Source organism: Colius striatus, chromosome 3, assembly GCF_028858725.1.
Source record: "Colius striatus isolate bColStr4 chromosome 3, bColStr4.1.hap1, whole genome shotgun sequence".
NCBI lineage: Eukaryota > Metazoa > Chordata > Aves > Coliiformes > Coliidae > Colius > Colius striatus.
The window spans coordinates 86,578,204-86,599,143 of NC_084761.1; the positions used below are offsets into that span (position 1 = coordinate 86,578,204).

The 20,940-nt window shown below is 40.4% G+C and overlaps 1 protein-coding gene across 1 annotated transcript in view; it reads left to right on the plus strand.

Annotated features, from left to right (window-relative positions):
* The window catches only part of EVC (EvC ciliary complex subunit 1), a 55,975-nt gene extending 39,600 nt beyond the window's left edge, over positions 1–16,375 (plus strand). The window contains exons 13-21 of the mRNA XM_061992912.1: positions 2,528–2,637; positions 3,917–4,127; positions 7,208–7,414; positions 8,198–8,342; positions 10,153–10,261; positions 12,223–12,349; positions 12,589–12,682; positions 14,205–14,316; positions 15,331–16,375. Coding sequence (XP_061848896.1) covers positions 2,528–2,637; positions 3,917–4,127; positions 7,208–7,414; positions 8,198–8,342; positions 10,153–10,261; positions 12,223–12,349; positions 12,589–12,682; positions 14,205–14,316; positions 15,331–15,352 — 1,137 coding nt within the window. The 3' untranslated portion in view covers positions 15,353–16,375. The remainder of the gene's footprint in view (positions 1–2,527; positions 2,638–3,916; positions 4,128–7,207; positions 7,415–8,197; positions 8,343–10,152; positions 10,262–12,222; positions 12,350–12,588; positions 12,683–14,204; positions 14,317–15,330) is intronic.
* The last annotated feature ends 4,565 nt before the right edge of the window (positions 16,376–20,940 follow it).

The following is a 20,940-nucleotide window of genomic DNA, read 5'->3' on the forward strand; positions in this document are numbered from 1 at the left end:
TTGCTGGATTTCAGCTGTATGCCAGCAGCCTTAAATTAAGATTTGTAGACGATGTTTGCTGTTGCATTTGTACCTGTATGTCTGAGTTCTTCTAGTATTTCAGCCTTCCCAGCCCATCTTTGTGAGCTGCTGAAGTGCTGCTTCCAATACAACATACAAAATTCTCTTTATGCCCAGGTGATCATCTTGCTAATGGCCTTTTTAAGAGAAAACACTGGTTTAGTATTTGGGCCAAATCTCAATCTTTTTACTATCTCATCTTAAATGCATAATAATCCCCCTCTGTTCCTCTTTGTTCTCTTACTGCTTATATGGCTGATGTACTTCTACTGTTCAGTTTAATAACTGCGCTGGGGGGATTTTCTCCTAAATTCACAGCTTTCCATTGGTCTCGGGGAGATGAAGAGAATCATAGAATTATAGAATGGTAGGGGTTGGGACATTTAGAGATCATCCAGTCCAACCCCCTTGCAGAAGCAGGGTCACCTAGATCATTTCACACAGGAGACCTTTTATAGATTTTGCATACAGCTTATGTTAAATGCAGTCTCCAGTGAAAAGATGACTCATTCTTTTCCTTTAAAAGAAACTCAGCTCACTACAGAACTAACCTATTTGTTCATAAACAGAAGTAAGCAACAACTAAATCCCTGTCCAATACCATTTACCTTTCCAATTGTAATTCAGAAAATATCTCCTGTTTTCTGTGTCCTGGTGATCTATACCCTCATGACAGCAACTGTGGAGACAGGCCCTTGAAGAGCAACTTCTCAGTGAATAAACAGGTCTCCCAAAGTGATGGGAAGCCACATCTGAGCCACAGCCAGTCTCATTAAAAATGAAAATACTTCTAGAAGTAAAAGGTCATTTACAGCCCTTCTTTTAACTGCTGAAAGAGTTGTAACACACAATGTGGTGGATCTATGAGGTGTATGCAGAGGAACGTGAAACACTGGGAAGCTTATATCTGCAGAGCTGCTAAAGGGAAATACTGATACAGTTATTACTTCAAGCAAGTATTTGCTGTCAGTCACAATGACACCTGGAGACCTGGTAGACCTTATTTGACATCTGAAACATGCAACCAAAGAAGACGCTGAGCTCAGCTATGTTCTGTACTTCTAAGAGCCACCTGGATCAGTTGAGTTCTGGCTGCAGTGGCACGTCTGGCGGCTCTTTCCATGAGCAGCCCGGTGGGCAACCTGGCACAAAACGTTCTGTTGGGTTCTGCTTCTTGAGCTCAGCTGCGCACTTCCCATCTGTCACCTGTTGTTCACTGCCTGCCCTTCCCTCTCAGGCATCCTGCTCAGAAGCATGTGTTGTGGTAAAGTTTTCTGAAAGAAATATCTTTTTATTTTAAAGCCAAAGATGATATTTTTTCTGATGCTCCGAACTTCCTGGGGGAATTCATTCTGTGCTCACAGGTAAAGCCTCTCTCCTGCACATCCCAAGGAAGGCTATCAAGTCCAGTAGCATTCCTAATTCCTGACACTGTTAGAATCATAGTCATAGAATCATGGAATGGTAGGGGTTGGAAGAGACCTTTAGAGGTCATCTAGTCCAACCTCCATGCAGAAACGGGTCCACTTAGATCAGGTCACACAGGAGCACATCCAGGTGGGTTTTCAAGTTATGAAATTACACATCTAATTATTGATAGACATGCTGATCTAGGGAAACCTTGCTGTCTGCAATAATAGAAAATTTAGTCCCTTGTGTTCTAAATGAAGCTAGAACATGAAGTGAAACTCTCAGAGAGCCTGGGTATTGTATTTAATTTAGGGCTCTGCATACATCTGCAGGCAGCCTGCATTGATCCAACTGCCAGCGTGGCCTAAAATATACTCTTCATCCCACAGTAACAGCGTTTGGACCTTAAAACTGTTTCATCTTATGGCTTAGTATTCCTTAAATTCCAGCAATACACTAAACAAAGTCCACATCTCCAAAACTTTGCAGTCTAATGGCAAATCTACCGAAACATTTAAAGATTAAATCTTTTGATCTAAATGTCACCCTGAAGGAGTCACAAACTTGCAGTCAGTAAACCTAATCACACAATCTCCATTTCTGACTATTAGCGCTGTGTACTAGATACAAAAGTGTGATGGAAGATGATATCTTCATTTTGTTCAGTGACAATAAAACTACATTCTCTACTAGTGAAAAAAACCCAAACAAAAATCCCACTGCAGCCTGCTGATAAGAATCGATGCAATATTGTTCTTTTTCTCTTGTTCCTCTGTTGCTGAAACCAGAACATCTGTAGGAGACAGCTCAGGACTGATCCAAACCAGTGCAAAGCCTCTCTTTCTTTTCAGTGAGTGTTGCTTAAGAATTGTAACATTGAAAAAAAAAATATTCCTAAGTAGAATAATTTTAATTCAGCATGAGTTTGTTGCTTGAAAGAGGGGGATGATTGTTTTTAGTAAAATAACATCAAATAAACCTCTCTTTCTTAATGTGATGATTGCATCACTGAAATCAGAGTATCTTATGATTGTAATTTTTTTCCCTCTGCTTTTAGCTATGGATAAAGGAATATGCTCTGTCTTCTGTGATGAAAAAGCACTTGTCTGAGAAACAAGAGAAGATAATTCAAGGTGTCGTAAGCAGACTGGGATGCCTCAGTGATGAGTAAGCATGCTTTTGTTAGTAAGCAGTGGGGTAAAACTGCACTGCTGCATGCACAGATAAAAACTTGTGTACATTACATTTTGGAAAGCAGTGTTGAGGGATTCTGAGTATCTTCAGAGGCAGTTATTCTAGTTTTTTTATCTGAGTATCAAAATGAAAAAAATCCAGAGATATCATAATGCTTGGTAAGAAGGAAAAATAGTCTTCTGTGGTTTGTTATGTGCTTTCTGCGTGTCTACTCCTATGTTAGTGAGTGATTTCTAATCTCAAAGCAGCCTCTCTTTGCATGTGTATGTCACATTGAAGTTGGATATTCTTCAAGATAAAATATTCAGTCCAACACCATTCAGCTCTCCCTTTGCTTTCTGCTGTTCCAATACCACTGACTATAGCTTTGCATGAGTCATCTCTTGCATTCTGTCTGTATTTGCCAAGGAAGCTTCTGTTTTTATCTAATCTTTGTACAGCTAACTGTCTCTTTGACTGAGATAATTCTCCAAAAACACCACAATTTTGTGTTATCTTCTTTATTTTGATTAAGATATCAAATTACTTCATTTACCGTGGTCTTCACATTACCAAAGATCAAAGCATTGAAGACTTGTCTATTTGGAATATTGATATTATTATTGCCATTGCACTTCTTTCTTTTCACTTTAGACTTACATTTCCATGTTCTCTTACTTCAGTATTTCCCAACATCTGTTCTCTTGAGAGCTCATAATGCCTTACACATACACACAGGTTAGATACAGGCACAAACAATATCATGACAAATGTGCACACAGATTTCAGTCACCTTGTCCAGAATCAACTTCAAAATTTGCTCTCCTGTTTGAAATTCATCACAAACTTGCTTCAGCTGTGTCTGCCCTGCTAGCCAATGCTAGCCTCTTCTATGTCTCTTCAGTGTGCCTCCTTGTTATTAATCCAAGATACAGTCATGCATTTTCTTGAAATAACTTTCCTATAGTTCTGTTTACATTCGCTTTTCATCTTGAGACTCATATTAAAAAAACAAAAAGTAATTACAGATTATTATTAATCTGTTTTCTTCCTAATTTTATTTACATTTATCTTCAGTGTGACAGAACTGTAAGTCTGTCACAGCAATACCTATTCTTTACACCTGAGCAGCTTTCCAAGGCACGCATTGTACAAGAAGACATTACACAGAGTAACTCTTATCATCTTTGAGCGATAGTTTTGCTAACACAGATGTGCCAAATCAGTGAGCAGCTTAGCTGATTGATTCTTTTTTTAATGGTCCTTTTTACAGGTCTATTAGCTATATATTGCAAAAACACCGACTTCTGCTATGTTCGGTACTCAGAAGGTTAACCCTCCGAAGACTTGGAATGGCAGCCCTGGCCCGCATGAGACTGTCCAGAAAGAAGAGCTTGCTTCAGGAACTGAGAGAGCAACAGACCCTGCAGAAGGGATCCTCCCCTTGCCAAGATGAGGATCAGTGGCAGTTACAGAAGGCAGTGGTAGGTACAGTGGATTTTCTCCAGCGGTCTTGTATGCTATGATGTCAGGCATTAGAATCAGCTGTAGAAGATCTCAAAACATAAAAATGTTCAAGTTCCACATAGAAAGTAAAATATTCTCTGGCAAAAATGCAACCAGTACTGGAATATGAGGTCCCTGAGAGTGCCTGGGTTAGATTGTGCAGACATTTTAAATTCCCTAATACTTGATGTACTGCCTAGCTATCTGAGATTTGTGTTATCATAGCAAGCTTATATAGCTATTTATTTTATATGAAAGTACTAGTGAAAGAAGGTATTCCAGCATCTCTATAAACTACTAATCCTGCTAGGGATCATAATATGCACTTGAAAAGTTCTTGCTTAAGCATCAGAAGAACTTCTTCCCTCTGCCAGACCTAGGAATTTCTTCTATGTTGTCACCATTTTTCATTCTTTTTTCTTTCTCCTCTGTCAAAATGATGTTCATCATCCATTCCCCTGGCATCTTTCCAAATAATCTGGCTCCTGTAGGACAAGGAGATATGAGAAAACTTAGAGACTTGATGTTCTCACAGATTGCTTTCAGATCTGTTTGTGACTCTGTTTTTTAGGGTTATATCCATTCAGTGTTGTTGGTTATTTACTTACCTGCATTGCATATTTACTTAGAACAACACCGAATTTCAGTTTGAACCCCAGAGGACTCTCCTAGCAGGAGTTAGTGTTAGCTCCTGCCCAGCCCACTGCTGCTGCACATATGTGTTAAACCCATGCAGCACTTTGCAGCTCTGCGTTCCATGCTGTTGCTGTGTAATTAGCTAGGAGTTAATATTTTATGTCACTCCAGTCTTGATTTGCATAATACAAACCCTGATTTTCCACTGGGAAGAGGAATAAGGAAATTATCTGCTGCCTCTTTCATATTTGATGCCGCTGCTCAAGTACTTCCTGTTCAGTGTGAAAACCTCATTAACCTTCAGAAGAAATAAAATACAAAATAATAAAATACAAATGCATAGGATTGCATTCCTCTCATTCTGTGCTTTCCACTACTCTCACTGAGCTCCCACAGGGATGTTAGTTGATGCAATCACCATGTTCCCTAACAAAAACGAAATGTTCCCAGGTATTACTGTTCCTTTGGCCTCTCTCCGTTACAGCCTCTTTCCAAGGTCAGCTCAAACCCATCTCACAAGAAATTGCCTAAAAATACACACATAAGATGCTTGCTGACAAAGAAATAGGCCCTAAGTGTGAAACTGTAGAAAGTCAGAGAGCAAAAAAATCTTCTGAACAACCTCCAAAACTAGAACCAATGTATAAGGAGTTAAGTAAAAGAAATTTACAGACACTGCACCAGTTTTAGAGATACTGTTTTGTTTGAACTAAACTTAATTTTACCTTGTGCCAATTTTAGACTGGTAGATAGTGTCACATCCATCTGTTGATTTCATATAAAATGTAAAGCACTAAAGACTCCTCACTTGGACATGACAACAGGACGTTGGCTCTCTGAAAAAAAAAAAAGAGAAATGGTTTAATGACATTCCAACTCTCTAAAAAAAGCCCATCAAAAACATGTCCGAGCTCTAAATAAAGACATGTCAGAATAACCCAATGCCAATAAGGACATTATTCTTTTCCACAGATGAATATGGGCAGAACAGCTGCTTCTTCTACTTGTGTTTCTTACTTGCAATAGGGCATTAAATAGGGGTACTGTTGAATTCCCTAGAATAATGTTATTTAGCCTTAAATCATAGAATTATAGAATAGTAGAGTAGGGGTTGGAAGAGACCTTTAGAGATTATCTAGTCTAATCCCACTGCAGAAGCAGGTCAACCTAGATCAGATCACACAGGAACATGTCCAGGTGGGTCTTGAAGACCTCCAAGGAAGGAGCCTCCACACCCTCCCTGGGCAGCCTGTGCCAGGGCTTCCTCACCTCAACATTAAAATAGTTTTTTCTTATATTGAAATGGATCTTTTTGTTTTCCAGCTTCATCCCATTACCCCTTGTCCTGTTGCTAGATAACAGTAGAAAAAAGGGATGTCCCAACCTCCTGACACCCATCCTTTAGATATTTATAAATGTTAATGAGATCTCCCCTCAATCTCCTCTTCTCCAGACTAAACAGCCCCAGTTCCCGCAGCCTCTCCATGTGTGAAAGATGTTCCAGTCCCCTGATCATCCTGGTGGCCCTGCACTGGACTCTCTCCAGAAGTTCTCTGTCACTTTTGAGCTGGGGAGCCCAGAACTGGACACAGTACTCCAGATGAGGCCTCACCAGGGCAGAGTAGAGGGGGAGGAGAATCTCCCTTGACTTACTGGCCACACTCTTCTTGATGCATTCCAGAATGCCATTGGCCTTCTTGGCCACAAGGGCACATTGCTGGCTCCTGTTTAGTTTATTGTCAACCAGGACTCCCAGGTCTCTCTCTGCAGAGCTGCTCTCCAGCAGGTCAACCCCCAGCCTGTACTGGTGCATGGGGTTGTTCCTTCCCAGATGCAGGACTCTGCACTTGTCCTTGTTGAACCTTGTTTCTAGTTTCTAGCTATGAGATAGGAGGTTCAAAATTTTAAAATGTGTGGATAAGCTGTAGCATTCACCACCACAAGATGCTGTAGATGGTTTCTAAGCACTATTAAACATATTCGTGACATCTCCCAGGAGCTTTAAGTACCAGTATACCAACTTTTTCTCAGGTAGACTTTTACATGCCTTTTTCCTGTGCATTTTGTCAAGGCATCAGCAATATTCACTTACTGGGCTCAGGATATTTGACCTGTTTTGTTCATATCCCTAATAAGAAAAAATTCAACAGTAAAGAATACAAAGATGGGCACACCACCCTTAGAATTGACTAATGGGACAGAATGCAGCTGTTATGGTTTGTATTATGACAGAGGAAATAGTTTTGTTGAAAAGATAGATGTGTTTAATGACTGTGAATAAACTTGTACTGGAAATGGGATTATTCTGAATATCAAAATAGTAACATTCTGAATGGCTGTAGCACTTTCTTTTAAAGTGAAGCTGACTAAGTTTGTCAACTGTTTTTAAACAGCAGTGCTTTTTTATGTGTGTGATTGTCAGGAGTCCCACATTCTGGAAGAGGAGGAGAAGCTTGAGGAAGAAACGCAGCAAACCCATTTAGAATTTCACCAGCAGCTAGTCACAGAAATCCAAGAAGCTCTTCAGTTTCTTCAGCAGCACATGGAGCAGGTGATTGGGCAGACACTCCTGCAGCACGCCCGACGGAAAGCTGGAAACAAGAGTTGGGATGATGGACAGGACCTCAAGGTATGGAAATGTTCAATAGCAGTTTTCCAAACAAAAGGGATGCTGTTTTACTAAAATGGAAGGCAATTTGATTTATGAGTTACCCTATGCCTGGCAGCAGGAGACCGTTGCAACCTATGTTAAATCTGAAGATACTTTGTAAAGTGTTTACAGACTAATGCTTACGTAGAAATACAGTGTTTTCTAGTGACTTGCTGTAACAGCCAAAACAGGTTCTGTCAAGCAAAACACTGGAAGATAAAAAAATTGAGAGACTTCTTGGTGACAGAGAATAACAGAAATGAAGAAAATTGAAGATGGTTATGTAATGATGGAGATTTTGTGATTAATTAACAGGATGTGTGCATTAAAATCTTCTTATTAATTCCTAGGTTAATAGCAAAATAAAAGCAAAACTTTTTTCATAGGTTAATAAAATTTTTCCAAAGTAGACATTTGGATTTTCTGTAGTGGAAAAGTAGAGCTACACATATATTGATTTACTTCACTGGCAGTTAGGTTGACAGGTAAAATGAGTTACAGAGATCGAACAGGTAGAGGAATGTCCCCTTCTCAGATAGAGGTGAGACACGTTAGAAAGACTTTACTGTAATTTTTCGTGTTGGAGTATTCCATGGATGAAGAGGAATACCTGTTTTCCATCTTCTCAAACTGCTACATTTTTAAAGCACAAAATTCACAATTTTGTGTGCACATACAAAATTACATTGGGTCCTCAGACCCAAAAAACCACTTTGGTTTTGGGCTTAGAAAATGAATTGTGACTTGTACTGTGTAATACAGGAGAGATTGGTGGAAGCTGCAGTAGAAAGTGTGTATGGGACCAGCAATAATATCAATCGACTGGTGCAAAACTACTATCAGCAATTAGGAAAAATAACAGAAGCTTATGAAGGGAAAAAGCTTCAACAGTTGAGATCCTTACAAGGTATGTATGATACTGACAACTTTAAGTTAATTCTGTTTTTTTAACAGATAAAATACTTTTCTTATCAGTGTGAAGACTGCTTTTAAAGATAACAGAATCTGTTATTTAAAGTAAGCAACAAAGTAAAATCAATCTGTAAGTCCATTTCTGTCTTTGAAGAAGTGGTAGAACTGCTATTATTAATAATTACTTGAATTACAGTCAGAGATTTAGGACCCTGTTAGTCAAAGTTTGGTACAGATACACACAGAGTGATGACCCAGTGTTGGAGATTATAGTTTAACCATGAACTTCTGTTCACCAAACTTAAGATCAGAGATACCACCATAGTCACAACCACCAGCAGTTGATATTCTGGTGCTCTAAACCTCAACACAAGGCAGAAGAGTACAGGTATTAGGTTGTACAGCCAATGCCTGCCATAAACACTGTTCAGCTTTGCACATTAATATATGCAAATAAAAAGAATCAGTGAGTCAAATATTCATATGGGAGAGCATATGATAGGTGCCTACAAATTGACTATTTTCCCTAGAAAGGAGGAGATGTTGGTTTACAATCCCTGCTCCCATCGTAGAAAACATAAACATAATAACAGGCAGTCTGCTTCCCCTGAGACAGCTACCCTCAGCTTTGGGGAGTAGATCCTTATATTCATTCCTTTTTTTTTCTCAGTGAAAAGTTGTCTCTGAAGTGCATTCCAGCAGACACCGAAAAGCCAAGCATGCCCATCCTAGAATGCTCTGTGAGCTGCTGCATTGTTTCTTAGCTGTCAACCATGACTCTCAGTGGCTGCAAAAGTGCTGAAGAGGTTTATAACTGTTGGATCTCACATAAACACGGGCAGTTTCTCCTGAAATTATTTTTAATTGTTCAGTTCTTTCAAGACAGGAGAATAAAAGCAAGCTGTGATTATTGATTTCTTTTGCAAACCCTTTCCCCTCCTCTGGATGAAGACTGTTGGCATGAAAAGAAGTTAGGAAGTTAGTAAAATGGCCATAGCATCAGAAGCTAAATATTTGAGACATATGGAATGGATAATATTTTTTTCTAAAAATAGAGTTAGAAATTTTAAGTAGAAAAGATTATTTAATCACAAAAGAAAGTCTTTGAAGAAAAACAGGCAAATCCATTCAAGGCTGAGATCCAGAGATGAGTTGATAGGAAGGATTTGTGAGCATCAGTACTAGCTAGATGTGCTTGTTGGTTATAAGACAGAACCAATCTGTTCTGCACTGCCCTGTTGTGAACCTTAAAGAATTTAATATTGGAAGCTGAAGTGCTAGGGTAAGGCAAGACCTGTACAGGGATTTTTGACAGTCTGTATTTTAGACATTGGCAGCTAGCAAGGCAGTCAGCTACTTAAGTTCTCACAAAGTCCCTCTAAAGACCTCTTTAGCCCTGGTTCAGTCAACTATAGTGTCTAAAATCCCTTTGGTTTGAGTTTCTTTAAACAGGAGCTCAACCTGATCCCTGTTGCAGAATGCTTCTCTGATCTGAAGCTTAGGGCATCAAGGTCTTTTTGTAAAATTTCTTCTTTGAACTCTATGTTAAGCAGTGAGCCTAATGGGAGATGTATATAAGAATAGGAACTCAGTGACATTACCATCTCAGATAAATGATGCACGAAGTGTTGTCTGTGCAGCAGATTACAGTGGCAGAGCAGGAGTGTGTAAAAAGTGCTTGATACCTCTAAGGAGCAGTGACTTTGGAAAGACTACCCAGAACAAAGATTAGTTTGTAAACCATAGTGTGTAAGTTTGCCACAACAAGCAGTTCAGCAGAAGATTTTACAAAAACATTATCTCAGCAGAAAGAGGTGACAAGAGCAGACTTAGGAGGAAACAAGAGAATGAACTGGCATTGAAAGAAAAACAGACCAAAGGCCTCCTGAACGTATCATCTGCAGTCCATCAAAGGTAAGAGCAGGCAGCAGCACTGCTGACTCTGTTTAAATAATGTTGTGAGTGTTTGCAGATCTACATAAAAGTCAAGCTGAATAAATGTCTTGGGTTTGTATTTTATAGTTGTCTTTGATGGAAAAGAAGTATTCATTGCCAAATTACATCTACCCTTTGATCTTAGAGAATTATTTCTTATTAAATAGACTTTTTGATGCTCATTAATTACAGACTGAAGAACTGTATATAGACAATTTGAAAAGAGAATGAAAAACAATGCTAAAATATATGCCAGATTTTAAAGGAAATTGAACATAAATGTAGGATGGGAACTGATGCTGTCTAATTCATTACATTCCATTTTTTCTGCTTTGAACATTAAAAGTGTTTGTTATTTTACTGTTGAGTAAACATATGCCTTAATGAAGAGGAAATGTTTGAAACGTAAATAATACTCTAAATGGCAAGAAGATTTCAGTGAATGCCTTGGACAATCAAGATTACTTGCACTAAATTTAAAGTGGAATTCTTCAAATGTCAATTAAAAATTATATTTAATTCATCACTGAGTATGAGTCCAGGCCAAAAGCACCACAGTTCCAAAGGAAAAAGTTGTCATAAAAAGCTATATGACTTGGCATGTACATGATACAATTTTGTATTAATTTTATTTCTTTGCTCTTGGTTTATTACCCAAAACAATATGGCATCTGCAATGTTGACATTCTGTTACTTCTAAATGGAAAGAAATTGTTGCCCACTTCCTGTTTTTCATCCTTGATTGAATTAACATAGAAATGGATTCATGTAATACAGGGCTATGTAAAAGAACTGTTAGTTCTTCATTGTCAAGTTTATAATTTCTTCTGACATGTAAATTCACTTCTAGGTGTTGTTTCGAGTGTTTTCTCCCATAATCTTTTGTAGTGTTTTCAAACAAAATACAGACAAACTAGCCTGGCCTTCATGCAAACAGAAATATGGTATTGAATAATGTTACTATTCAGTATCTAAGCTGGTCTCATAACCATTAGTAATCAAACCTGTTTTCCTATTGTCATTGTGATTTCTTTTACACTCAAATCCCAGTCCTGTGTAAATTAATGACAACATTTCCGTAGTTTTGTCTAATTCTTATTAAACTCAACCTAGGATGTTTTATTTAAAATCATAGAATCCATTTTTCAATTTTAGAATCGATATTTCCTGTTGCCTTTGTTGCAAGGTTATGAGTTTGAGTTCAAAGAGCAAATTTTGAAAGCTAACCTTCTGTGAGCATTGGCCATTACAATACCAATTTCATTATGTGTAGATGTCAGAAACAATTTGTGTTATCTCCTTCCCCGAGGAATCTGATGGCTGATTGACAGCATTGCTTCAAGGTAGATCAGGCAAGAGAGCAGAACAAAAACAGAATCAGCATAGTTTGCAGTCCTTGAGATTCTACTGTGTTAATATAAATCTTTAAGCAGCAAAATAAAGCAAAGAATATACTTGTCAATGCTCCCAGTTGCCAAGTTTTGAGTTACTGTGTTTCTGGCCGAGTCTCAACCTGGTGCTGAAGAGCTCTCAGTGAAATGCCTGAGTCTTAATTCCTTATCATCACACCTCATCTTCTAATGGCTTGACTCTGGCAGCAGACAGTGAAGCCAACTTTAGAAACACACAATGGTTTTAAAGGCAGACTTCAACATTAGAGCTGAATTCCAGCTCCCAAAGTCCAGGCATGAACAACCCAAACTCCTGCTGCAATTCCTCCCTCCAAAAGGGGCTCGTATTCCATAAAGAACCAAGGCTGGTTGTTAAAGTAAGTAAATCTATCAGTTTAAAAGTATGCCACTTCTATTTTTGTCCCAGCAGAAACTGGATGGGCCAATATTGTTAATGAGCTTTTCTCCCTACAAAATATAACTACATTTTTCCAGGATCACATTCCTCCCTTGAACTGAACATCTGTATTTTGAAATTTCTCTGACCAGAATGGTGCTGCAGCAGAAGAAGGTCTTGTCTCAGTTTGAACTCCAGCAGCAAATTCGTCTGGAGTCTCTGAAACAGAAACTGCTGGGATTGCATCAGATAGAAACTGAGCTGGAGAATCAGCTAAAGGTAAATCAGGGTAAAGTGACTTACAAATACAAAGCAGTCCAAGGCAAACCATCATACAGGTTGTAAGGGTCCTAGTTGAAATCCGTGCTAAGATTAACCACTGTCCTGTAGGAAATGCTTCCCCGATGCTAGTCATATTGTTTCCTCTGTTTCCTTTTTCTCATGCCACATGTAGGATAACATAACCCAGCACTGAGCTGTGTTGTGTTAGCTGGCTTCTGGTTTATCTTTGTGTGCAGGAAGCAGAGCAGGCCTTTGTGAGTGAGTTGGCTGCGCTGGCCCGAGTTCCAGTGGCTTTGAAGAAGCAGTCTTCCAAAAGGAGCAAGCAAGCAGGTTGGAACAATCCCAAATTATGTTTTAAACCCCTCCTCATTCCACAAATCAGTGTATATTTTGCAATATAACACAATGGAGTTTGAGAATAAGTTTTTTCGTCCATGCCATCTCCCTGATTAGGATGTAGAAATGTAAGGTGACCTTCCACGGTCACCCAGCTCACCAGTAGCACAGCCACAAATAAGTATGACCATTCCTCGTTCCAGAGCATTCCTTCAGCCAAGGAACACAGAGGTAAGGCTTTGCCTTGCTGCACCTAAAAATATTTTTAGTATCTTTATCATGTTCTTTAGAAATGAGCCTGTTTACCTGAATCAGTCAGTCCTTTGGAAGACAGCAGGGCTGAATCACCCAGCTTTCATTCTCCTGGTGGAATGGAAGGAATGCCTTCCCAGCCATGTGATCAAAAGTAAAATTTTACTGAATCAGGAAACTCAAAATATTTGTATTTTAACAAATTAGGTAAATTTGTTATTCAAGAGACACCTGGGGCCTAATTGTCAGAATCGCAGTTGTGTTTCCTGATCAGAATTCGGCAGGAGTGTGCAAATTCTCATCCTTTGAGCTGTGCAGTGCTTCTGTCATTATCAGAATGAGATGTTTGGCATTATATTTGAAAGATGCTGAAAAGTGAGGTGGGTGCCTGAAGGGAAAAAAACCTCACTCACATGCACAATTTGGAAATCTGCCCAGTTGGTTGTTCCTCAAGCGTGCAAAGCTGTTTGTCCTGGTAGACACCGTGACCCCAGATGTCATGTGTGGAAGCTTAGCTCTGGGCCCTAAACCAGTGACTTCTTCACATCAAATTGTTCTGATTCAAATCACACAAAATTATGAATTGATGTTTGTTTGCTGGCAGTAAAAAGACATTTTCAATTACTTGCCTTGAAAATATATGATAGAACTTTCAACTCTTGCACCTCATGGAAACTTCAGGGTGCAGCAAGTGTGAAAATTCAGGGGCTGCTCTGTGAGCATGATGGTGAAAAAACAGTATTGTAGGCTAATGTCAAATGGAGTGGTTTCCTTGGAGTAAAAAAGTGTGTGTATTAAGTGTTGAGAGTGTATTTTTTTTTGACCTTGGCCTAGTCAAACCCAAAGAAACTTTTGCTGCCAATCAGTGAGATCTCGACCCACTTGAGAATTGGGCAGAGAGGAACCTCATGAGATTCAACAAGGACAAGTGCAGAGTCCTGTACCTGGGGAGGAACAACTGCTAGTTGTCGTTAGTTCCACTAAAACACAAGGAAAAACTACTTTCCTGTGAGGATGAGGGAGCCCTGTCACAGCTGCCCAGGGAGGATGTGGAGTCTCATTCTCTGGAGGTTTCCAGTTGTACCTGGACACGTTCCTGTGTGACCTGATCTAGGGGAACCTGCTTTAGCAGCGGGGTTGGACTAGATGATCTTTAGAGGTCTCTTCCAACCCCTACCATTCTATGATTCTGTGAAACTCTACTGTATGTAATTATTTTTTAGTTATTTTTTTTTATTTAATCCATTTGCATTTTGCAATTCAGGGAAAAAAAACAACTCGAAAAGAAAGACCTTTCAGTCACCAGAATCAGCAGACAAAGATGATTCTCATGAAAATATTCAAGAACCCCCTGGACTGACTTCTGGTTTAAGCAGGTACTGTAGAAGCTAAAAAAATGGTATGTGAAAAACTATTTATAAAGAGCAGTACAAAGTCTACTTCATAAGCAGATACATCAATCAAACCCAAAATATAATGCCTACAGCAGCTGATCTTCTTCCTTAATCATTATTTCTCACAGGTATTTGAATTTGATTTTCCTCATATTATTTCTTAAATTTAGGGAAATGATCTGATTTTGTCTGTGCTGCCAGATATTTTATAAATAACTTTGATTTGAGGTAGCGAGATGAGAAATATTGTTTCCAAATTTCCTTTAATTAGGTTTTTAAAAACCTGAGCCACAGACAGCATAAATCAGCAGCGACAAGTGAATCCAATGGAACTGGGCTGACATGTAGCAACCAAAATATATACTCTGGTATTTAGGCTTTCAACTTCCACCTTTATTTCAGGAACAAAGGCAAGCGCCAGTCTTTGGCTGATGAGGGTAGCAGCACAATTATTTTCTTGATAGATGTTTCAGTTGACTTATGCTGGGGCACTAACTAGAGAAGAAGAAACGGCTACAAACCTGAAAGATGCCAGCTGATTACTACGGGCAGATCAAACCAGCCAGCTGGTCACTGGGGGCTTGATATATTGAGCAGAGAAAATCCTGTTGACAGGCAAAGCAAACAGTTGGTTCTCAGGAGCCACAGGCCTTTGGGGAAAAGTATTTATCCCCTGAGTGACCTCAGCCTGGGACTGACTTCAGGAGATGGCTCCTTTCCCTGATGCCATCAACCCTTTTCACACATTTCTTTCCCACAGCCAACAAGGGATATGTGTGTAGAGAACAGAAACCCAACAAAGGGACGTTTATCTTTATGCAACTTTGTTTTGGCAGCCTCAACAGAGGCAGCTGAAACCAGCAAGTGCAGAAGCTACAATTATATAGCATGTACCTCCCTTTTTTAAAATCAAAGTTAATTTAGTGGAAGAGAAAATTGTAGCATTTTAAAGACTGGCTGCAACTTTTTTTTATTTTTCTTGTTTATTTCTTTCAGAGAGAGGTTACAGAGTCCATAAGAAGGGGAGCCTGAACCAAGGAAAAACTCAAAGATGCTAAAAAAAACAGGCAACAGGTAGTAAAAGCATTTATCCAAGCTGTTGGAACACCGTGTACCAAAGCATTCTGCTGGGGAGCCTCAGCAGCTATAAATACTTAATGAGCTGCCTTGCTGACGAACAATGACGAACATTGCTAATAACTGAGAAATCTTTAGCTACAAAGAATCAATCCCAACTTCCTTTAGCTCTTAATAAAATGATTCCCACTTGGTTTGGATACAGGGGAACAAGGAAGTCTTTAACATGAGCTCTTCCAGATCTCTTGGGGAATGCGGAGGGGAGATGGTTTTAGATGAGGACTATACATGAGGAAAGTGTACTTGTAGAAGCACAGATCCTGGTTGCCCAGGTCCGTGTATCTCAGTGAGGTTTCATTGTCATACTGATGTACTATCTCTTGGAGCACTGAATGTGGTAGATTTGGTATTAAAGTTTTGTGATGGCTGCTTTGGAGTAACAAAACCAGAAATGTAAACAAATATGTAAACAGACTCTATTTGGTATTGCTACGTTAACAGCTTACATTTGGTCTGTGTTTATATTTGAGTGCTGCCAAGGCTGCCTGTGCTTTTTTACATTTGTACAAAGAGTTTTATAAATGCGTTTCTCTGCATTTGTCCTAGATTTACAATTAGTATTTTTAAGAAGAATGAGACAAAATACTGGTTTGTTTTTTATATTTCAGTTTCTAGTCTGAAGTACACTCTTTTTGTTTGCAACGCACTTTGTTATGCTCATTACATCTCCTATGGAAATTCTTCCTGTCATGCAAAGCAGCTAGTTCTTACTGGCTGTATAGAGCACCTGTATTGTCTAATAAATTGCCCCACTTAAGCAATGCTACAGCTTTCATGAAATGAAAATGTTTTGCCTTTTTAAAATTGAACATACATTTTGCTAATGAAAGGCCATCCTTTGGCCCAGGATGGAAAATGGACATCACTTACCTCACACAAAAGCGCTGTCACCCAAATGACTGTACCAGGCCTGTTAAATACAGTTGTTAATTGGTTAATTTTTACTTCAGTCATCATAAAGATTCTTTGGTTTTTCCCTACACTGTTTCTACATTGTACCACTTGAAGCATTTCATTCTGGTGTTTCAGTACTTGGGCTCTATGGTCTATCTGCCTTCCTTATCTGGACATTTTAGTTGCTGCTTGCTGTGCTTTTTGTTAAACAGATGCAGCCCATTTACCTCTGTTTGAATGTCTTAATTCTACAGTGGGCTCTGGGTAGATAGCAAGAAGGAAGCTTTTCATATGAGAGTTGCTGATGTTTTAAACCACCCTGCCACTGCAGCAGCTCCTGTCACAGTCAGGATATACCCTAATCACCTGAGCAGGGTCTCTAATCACCCAGGCCAGGTCTCTGATCTCCTGAAAAGGGTCTCTAATCACACACACCGGGTCTCTAATCACAGAAACCGTGTCTGTAATTACCCCAGCGAGGCCTCCACAGATGGTGCACTGTCCCTCCTTTGCCTAGGCACGCCTGAAATGGCCTCTTCTCTCTGTTACCAAACGGGAAGGTTGGGATTATCCCAGCAGCAGGACAGCAGTGCCCTCTCCCGGGCAGCTGGCAGGTTTCCATCCCCTTGCAGCGGGTGATGAGGAGCAGGGAAGGAGCTGTAGCAGGTCCCTGCCTGGCGCTACGGCAGCTCCCACAGCCCTGCTATGGGGTTTCTACAAACAGACATTTCTGTTTGCTGTGAAATGCTTTATCACCAGCCAGATGGGTGCAGTTTATTGCATCAAGTTTCAGCACAGACATTCCAGTTACTCATCAGGAAGAAAAAATTGTTTGCCATGAAATGGGTGAATCACTAGAACAGAAAATTCAGAGAGTGTAGAACATTCATTCTGGGAGACTTTCAGCTCTCAGCTTGGCACTGTCCTGATCAACCTAACTTTTAAATCAGTCCTGCTTTGAGTAGGAGACTGGACTCCAGATGGTACCTATTCCAACCTAAATCTTTCCATGATTTTAGTATTCCTTCCTGCTGATGTGCTACCAAAATGTTTGGTGCTTCTCTTCCAGCCCACCTTTATATTCTTCCTGTGTTTTAAGGGATGGTAGAAATTGCTTGCAAGCCAGGGATTGTGCCTAGAGAGTCCCTGGGGGGTAAACAGCTAAGCAGTCTGCCAGCTGAGAGGTCTGCAGTGTAGTGGCTGTCAGATGGGTGAAAATGTGATACCCAGGTGCCAGTCACAGCTCAAAACACTTGCTTTATAGTGTAGACCTATAAATTATCCTTTCTTTATTCAAGAGAGGTTAATGAGGAGCTTTGATCACGCTTTACAGGTACATACCAAAACCACTCACTATAGAAGTTTAGGGAAAAAATGTCATGCCTTCTTTCCCCTTTCTTTAACATCAAGGGTAACAATTATTACAGTCATTTCTCATTGTACTTAGCCTCATTCACAGCCTTGTGACAAGCATGTAACTCAAACATCTCAGCATGGTGCTGGAGTCCTTCCTTGGGTACCACGTGACAGTATTGCCCACAATGGTCCTTCTGCTGTAAACAACTCTGGAAAGCCTCACGGGGCAGATGCCCTGCTGTAAGGCTGCCTAGGAGCACACTGAAGAGGTGTGCAATTTAAAAAACTTGTACTGGGGACCTTCGAGCTGGTGACAGTTGCTGTGTGATATGGGCAGTGTTGTGGTTTAAGCCCAGTCAGCAACTGAGCACCAGGCAGCTGCTCACTCACTCCCCCTGCAGTGGGAGGGGGAGGAAAGTCAGGGAAAAAAGTCAAACTCATGGGTTGAGATAAGAACAGTTTAATATATATCGCATATATGTTATATATAACAGATTAATAAGTACAATAACAACGATGATGGTGATGATGTAAGATAAAAAAACTGTTATCACTGAAAGATACCTGGAAAGCTTGTGCAAAGGTCACCACAACCATGATGAAAAACTATCCTCAAATCAGTTTATTCAGGTCACTGAGAATTCAGTACTGGCCAGGTCTAAATAGCAAGAATTAGCTGTTGCCATGAGGACTAGCTTGACACTTCATCATAATGTGCTAAACTGTGCAACTCCTTGCTCCAGGTAGCCATAAAAGCCAAGATTTTTTCCTAGGTTTAAAAGCATCTTGGCAAATTCATGGAAGAAAAATATCACTGAGACCTACAAAGATGATGCTGCTTCTCAAGAAATTACAAAGCACTGGAAGTAAGGGAAACTCTCAGGAGTACCAGCATAATATATTTGCTCTGTTCTTCTGGCCTCTCCTTAGGCTTGTGTTGTTGGGTACTGGAACTCAGAGTAGATGGTCACCTGGCCAATCCAATCTGTGTGTTTGTTTCTTAAGGATGAAGATCAGTGTATTGCTAAGAGAAACATTCAATGGCTGGGACAGGTGTCAGTTTTGGTACAGTCTTGGATTTCAAACATGTAGCTGCATTGCTCTGGTGACAGACAAACTGTCACACAAAACAAACCAGTCCAAACTATCACTCAGGAAACAGTCCATGGATCCAGCCTTCACTTCCACATCACTTGCTTGACAAAGTCATCAGACCAGTTAGAGGGACTCATTTTAAGGGGTCTGCAAACAGCAACAGTGAAGAGCCAGTTTTAGATCACTGGGTATCAAGAGGTCATAGCCCTGCTGCCAATTTTCAGAAGCTGGAGGATTCAAAAAGCATGAAAGCTTTGCACTGCTTTCTTCTCATAGTGGATATAACAGCAGCTCCCCACACAGAAGTTCACCAGTTCAAGAGTGACAGAGAACTTCGGGAGGGAGTCCTGTGGAGGGCTACCAAGGTGATGAAGGGATGTCTTTCCTGTGAGGAGAGGCTGTGGGACCTGGGGCTGTTTAGCCTGGAGGAGACTCGGGGGAATCTCATCAACACATAAATACCCAAAGGGCAAGGTGTTGAAAGGATGGGGCTAGTCTTTTTTCTGTAGTGCTCAGTGTCAGGATAAGAAGTAACAGACACAAGCTGCAACACAGGAAGCTCCACTTGAACATGAGGAGAAACTTCCTCCCTGTTCAGGTAAGGAAGCCCTGGCACAGGCTGCCCAGGGAGAATATGGAGTCTCCTTCTCTAGAGGTCTTCAAAACCCGCTTGGACACATTCCTGTGTGACCTGATCTAGGTGACTGTGCTTTAGCAAGGGGTTGGACTAGATGATCTCTAGAGGTCCCTTCCAACCCTTACAATTCTCTGGTTCTGTGTAATTTTAACATCTCCCAGCTTGGTGCTCCTGTAAGGGAGCAAACTCAAGTACTGTTTCCTATTCAGGAAGGATGTATTCAGGATTACCAGCTGATCCACGTTTACTGTTACTGTTTAATTTTGTTAAGGGTGGGTAAGTGATGTAGGGGCAGGGGCATTCCTGTGAATAGACCTCTAGGTGGTAAGAGAAACACCACTTACCTTGCTTTGCTCAAATCCTCAATGAGCAATGGCATATGCCATATCTCTGATGCTGTATCACAGTAACCATCCCTCACCTCATCTGGTGACCCTGCAAGTAAGGTAACTCTGCTCCAAAAAACCATTGCTTCAGTCACATCCAGGTAGTATTGCATGTCCAGAGTGGAAAGACACAGGCACAGTACAGGATCCACAGGCTTCCTTCAGGCTGTCCTCTGGCAGCAGCAGTTGGGCTGGGGGCTCATGACCAGTGTGGGCACATTAGCTTGTTTCTCCTCAGAGAAATCATAGCAGAGTTACATTGACCTGACAAGTACAATCTTGTTAGCACAGAAGCACTGAACCATGAAGTGCCTCACAAACACCCACATGTGTATTTATTCACAGACATTGCACGTTCAAAAAAGAAATGCATGGAAGCAACAGTGGATCTTGACTACCTCGTGAGCAAAGGCTCCTTTGATTTGGGATGCCGCTCAGCATGTAGGAAAAGTGGAATCTGTCAGTACTATTCACACAACAATCAGTTCTGTCCCCTCAAGCATGACAAGCCTTGGAGATGGAGTAAAGTTTTACTTAGAGGTGTGCAACTCTTGCTACTTGCACAAACATACACAAGAAAAACAGTAAGGGAATTGTAGCCAGCAGTTCCAAAATTTTCACACTATGTCAAATGTGCTGCCTCGTTTCACAAAGTGGCTTTATTTCTACTGCAGGGTTAGACTGCCAGAACTGTTGCTGTCTCTGTCAACACTCACAGCAAATGAGTTGGAATAGGACAGTGGAGATAGAAACTTGGCATTTTTCAAGGTTGCCTTACCTGCTAGGCTGTGGGTTATCCCAGGGCAGGTTGTCCTCAGGCTTCTCTGCCAGTTACTTCACCGAAAACCACCTGAACCACCAAGTGAGCAAATGATGTTACTTCATATCATATCAAATACCTGAACCATCAAGTGAGCAACCCTAGGGATGAGGGCACTCTCCAGGCAAGAGGAAACATGAATTTGAATCCTTTGTGGAAGGGATTGCTCATTAAAGGCTTTATTTTTATTTTGGGAGCAATCACTTCATTGCAGGCTGAACTGCAGTGTCTCTTCACCGGTTCTGAGTAAAGCCAAAGCAAAAAGAAAAGCTGGTTATTTA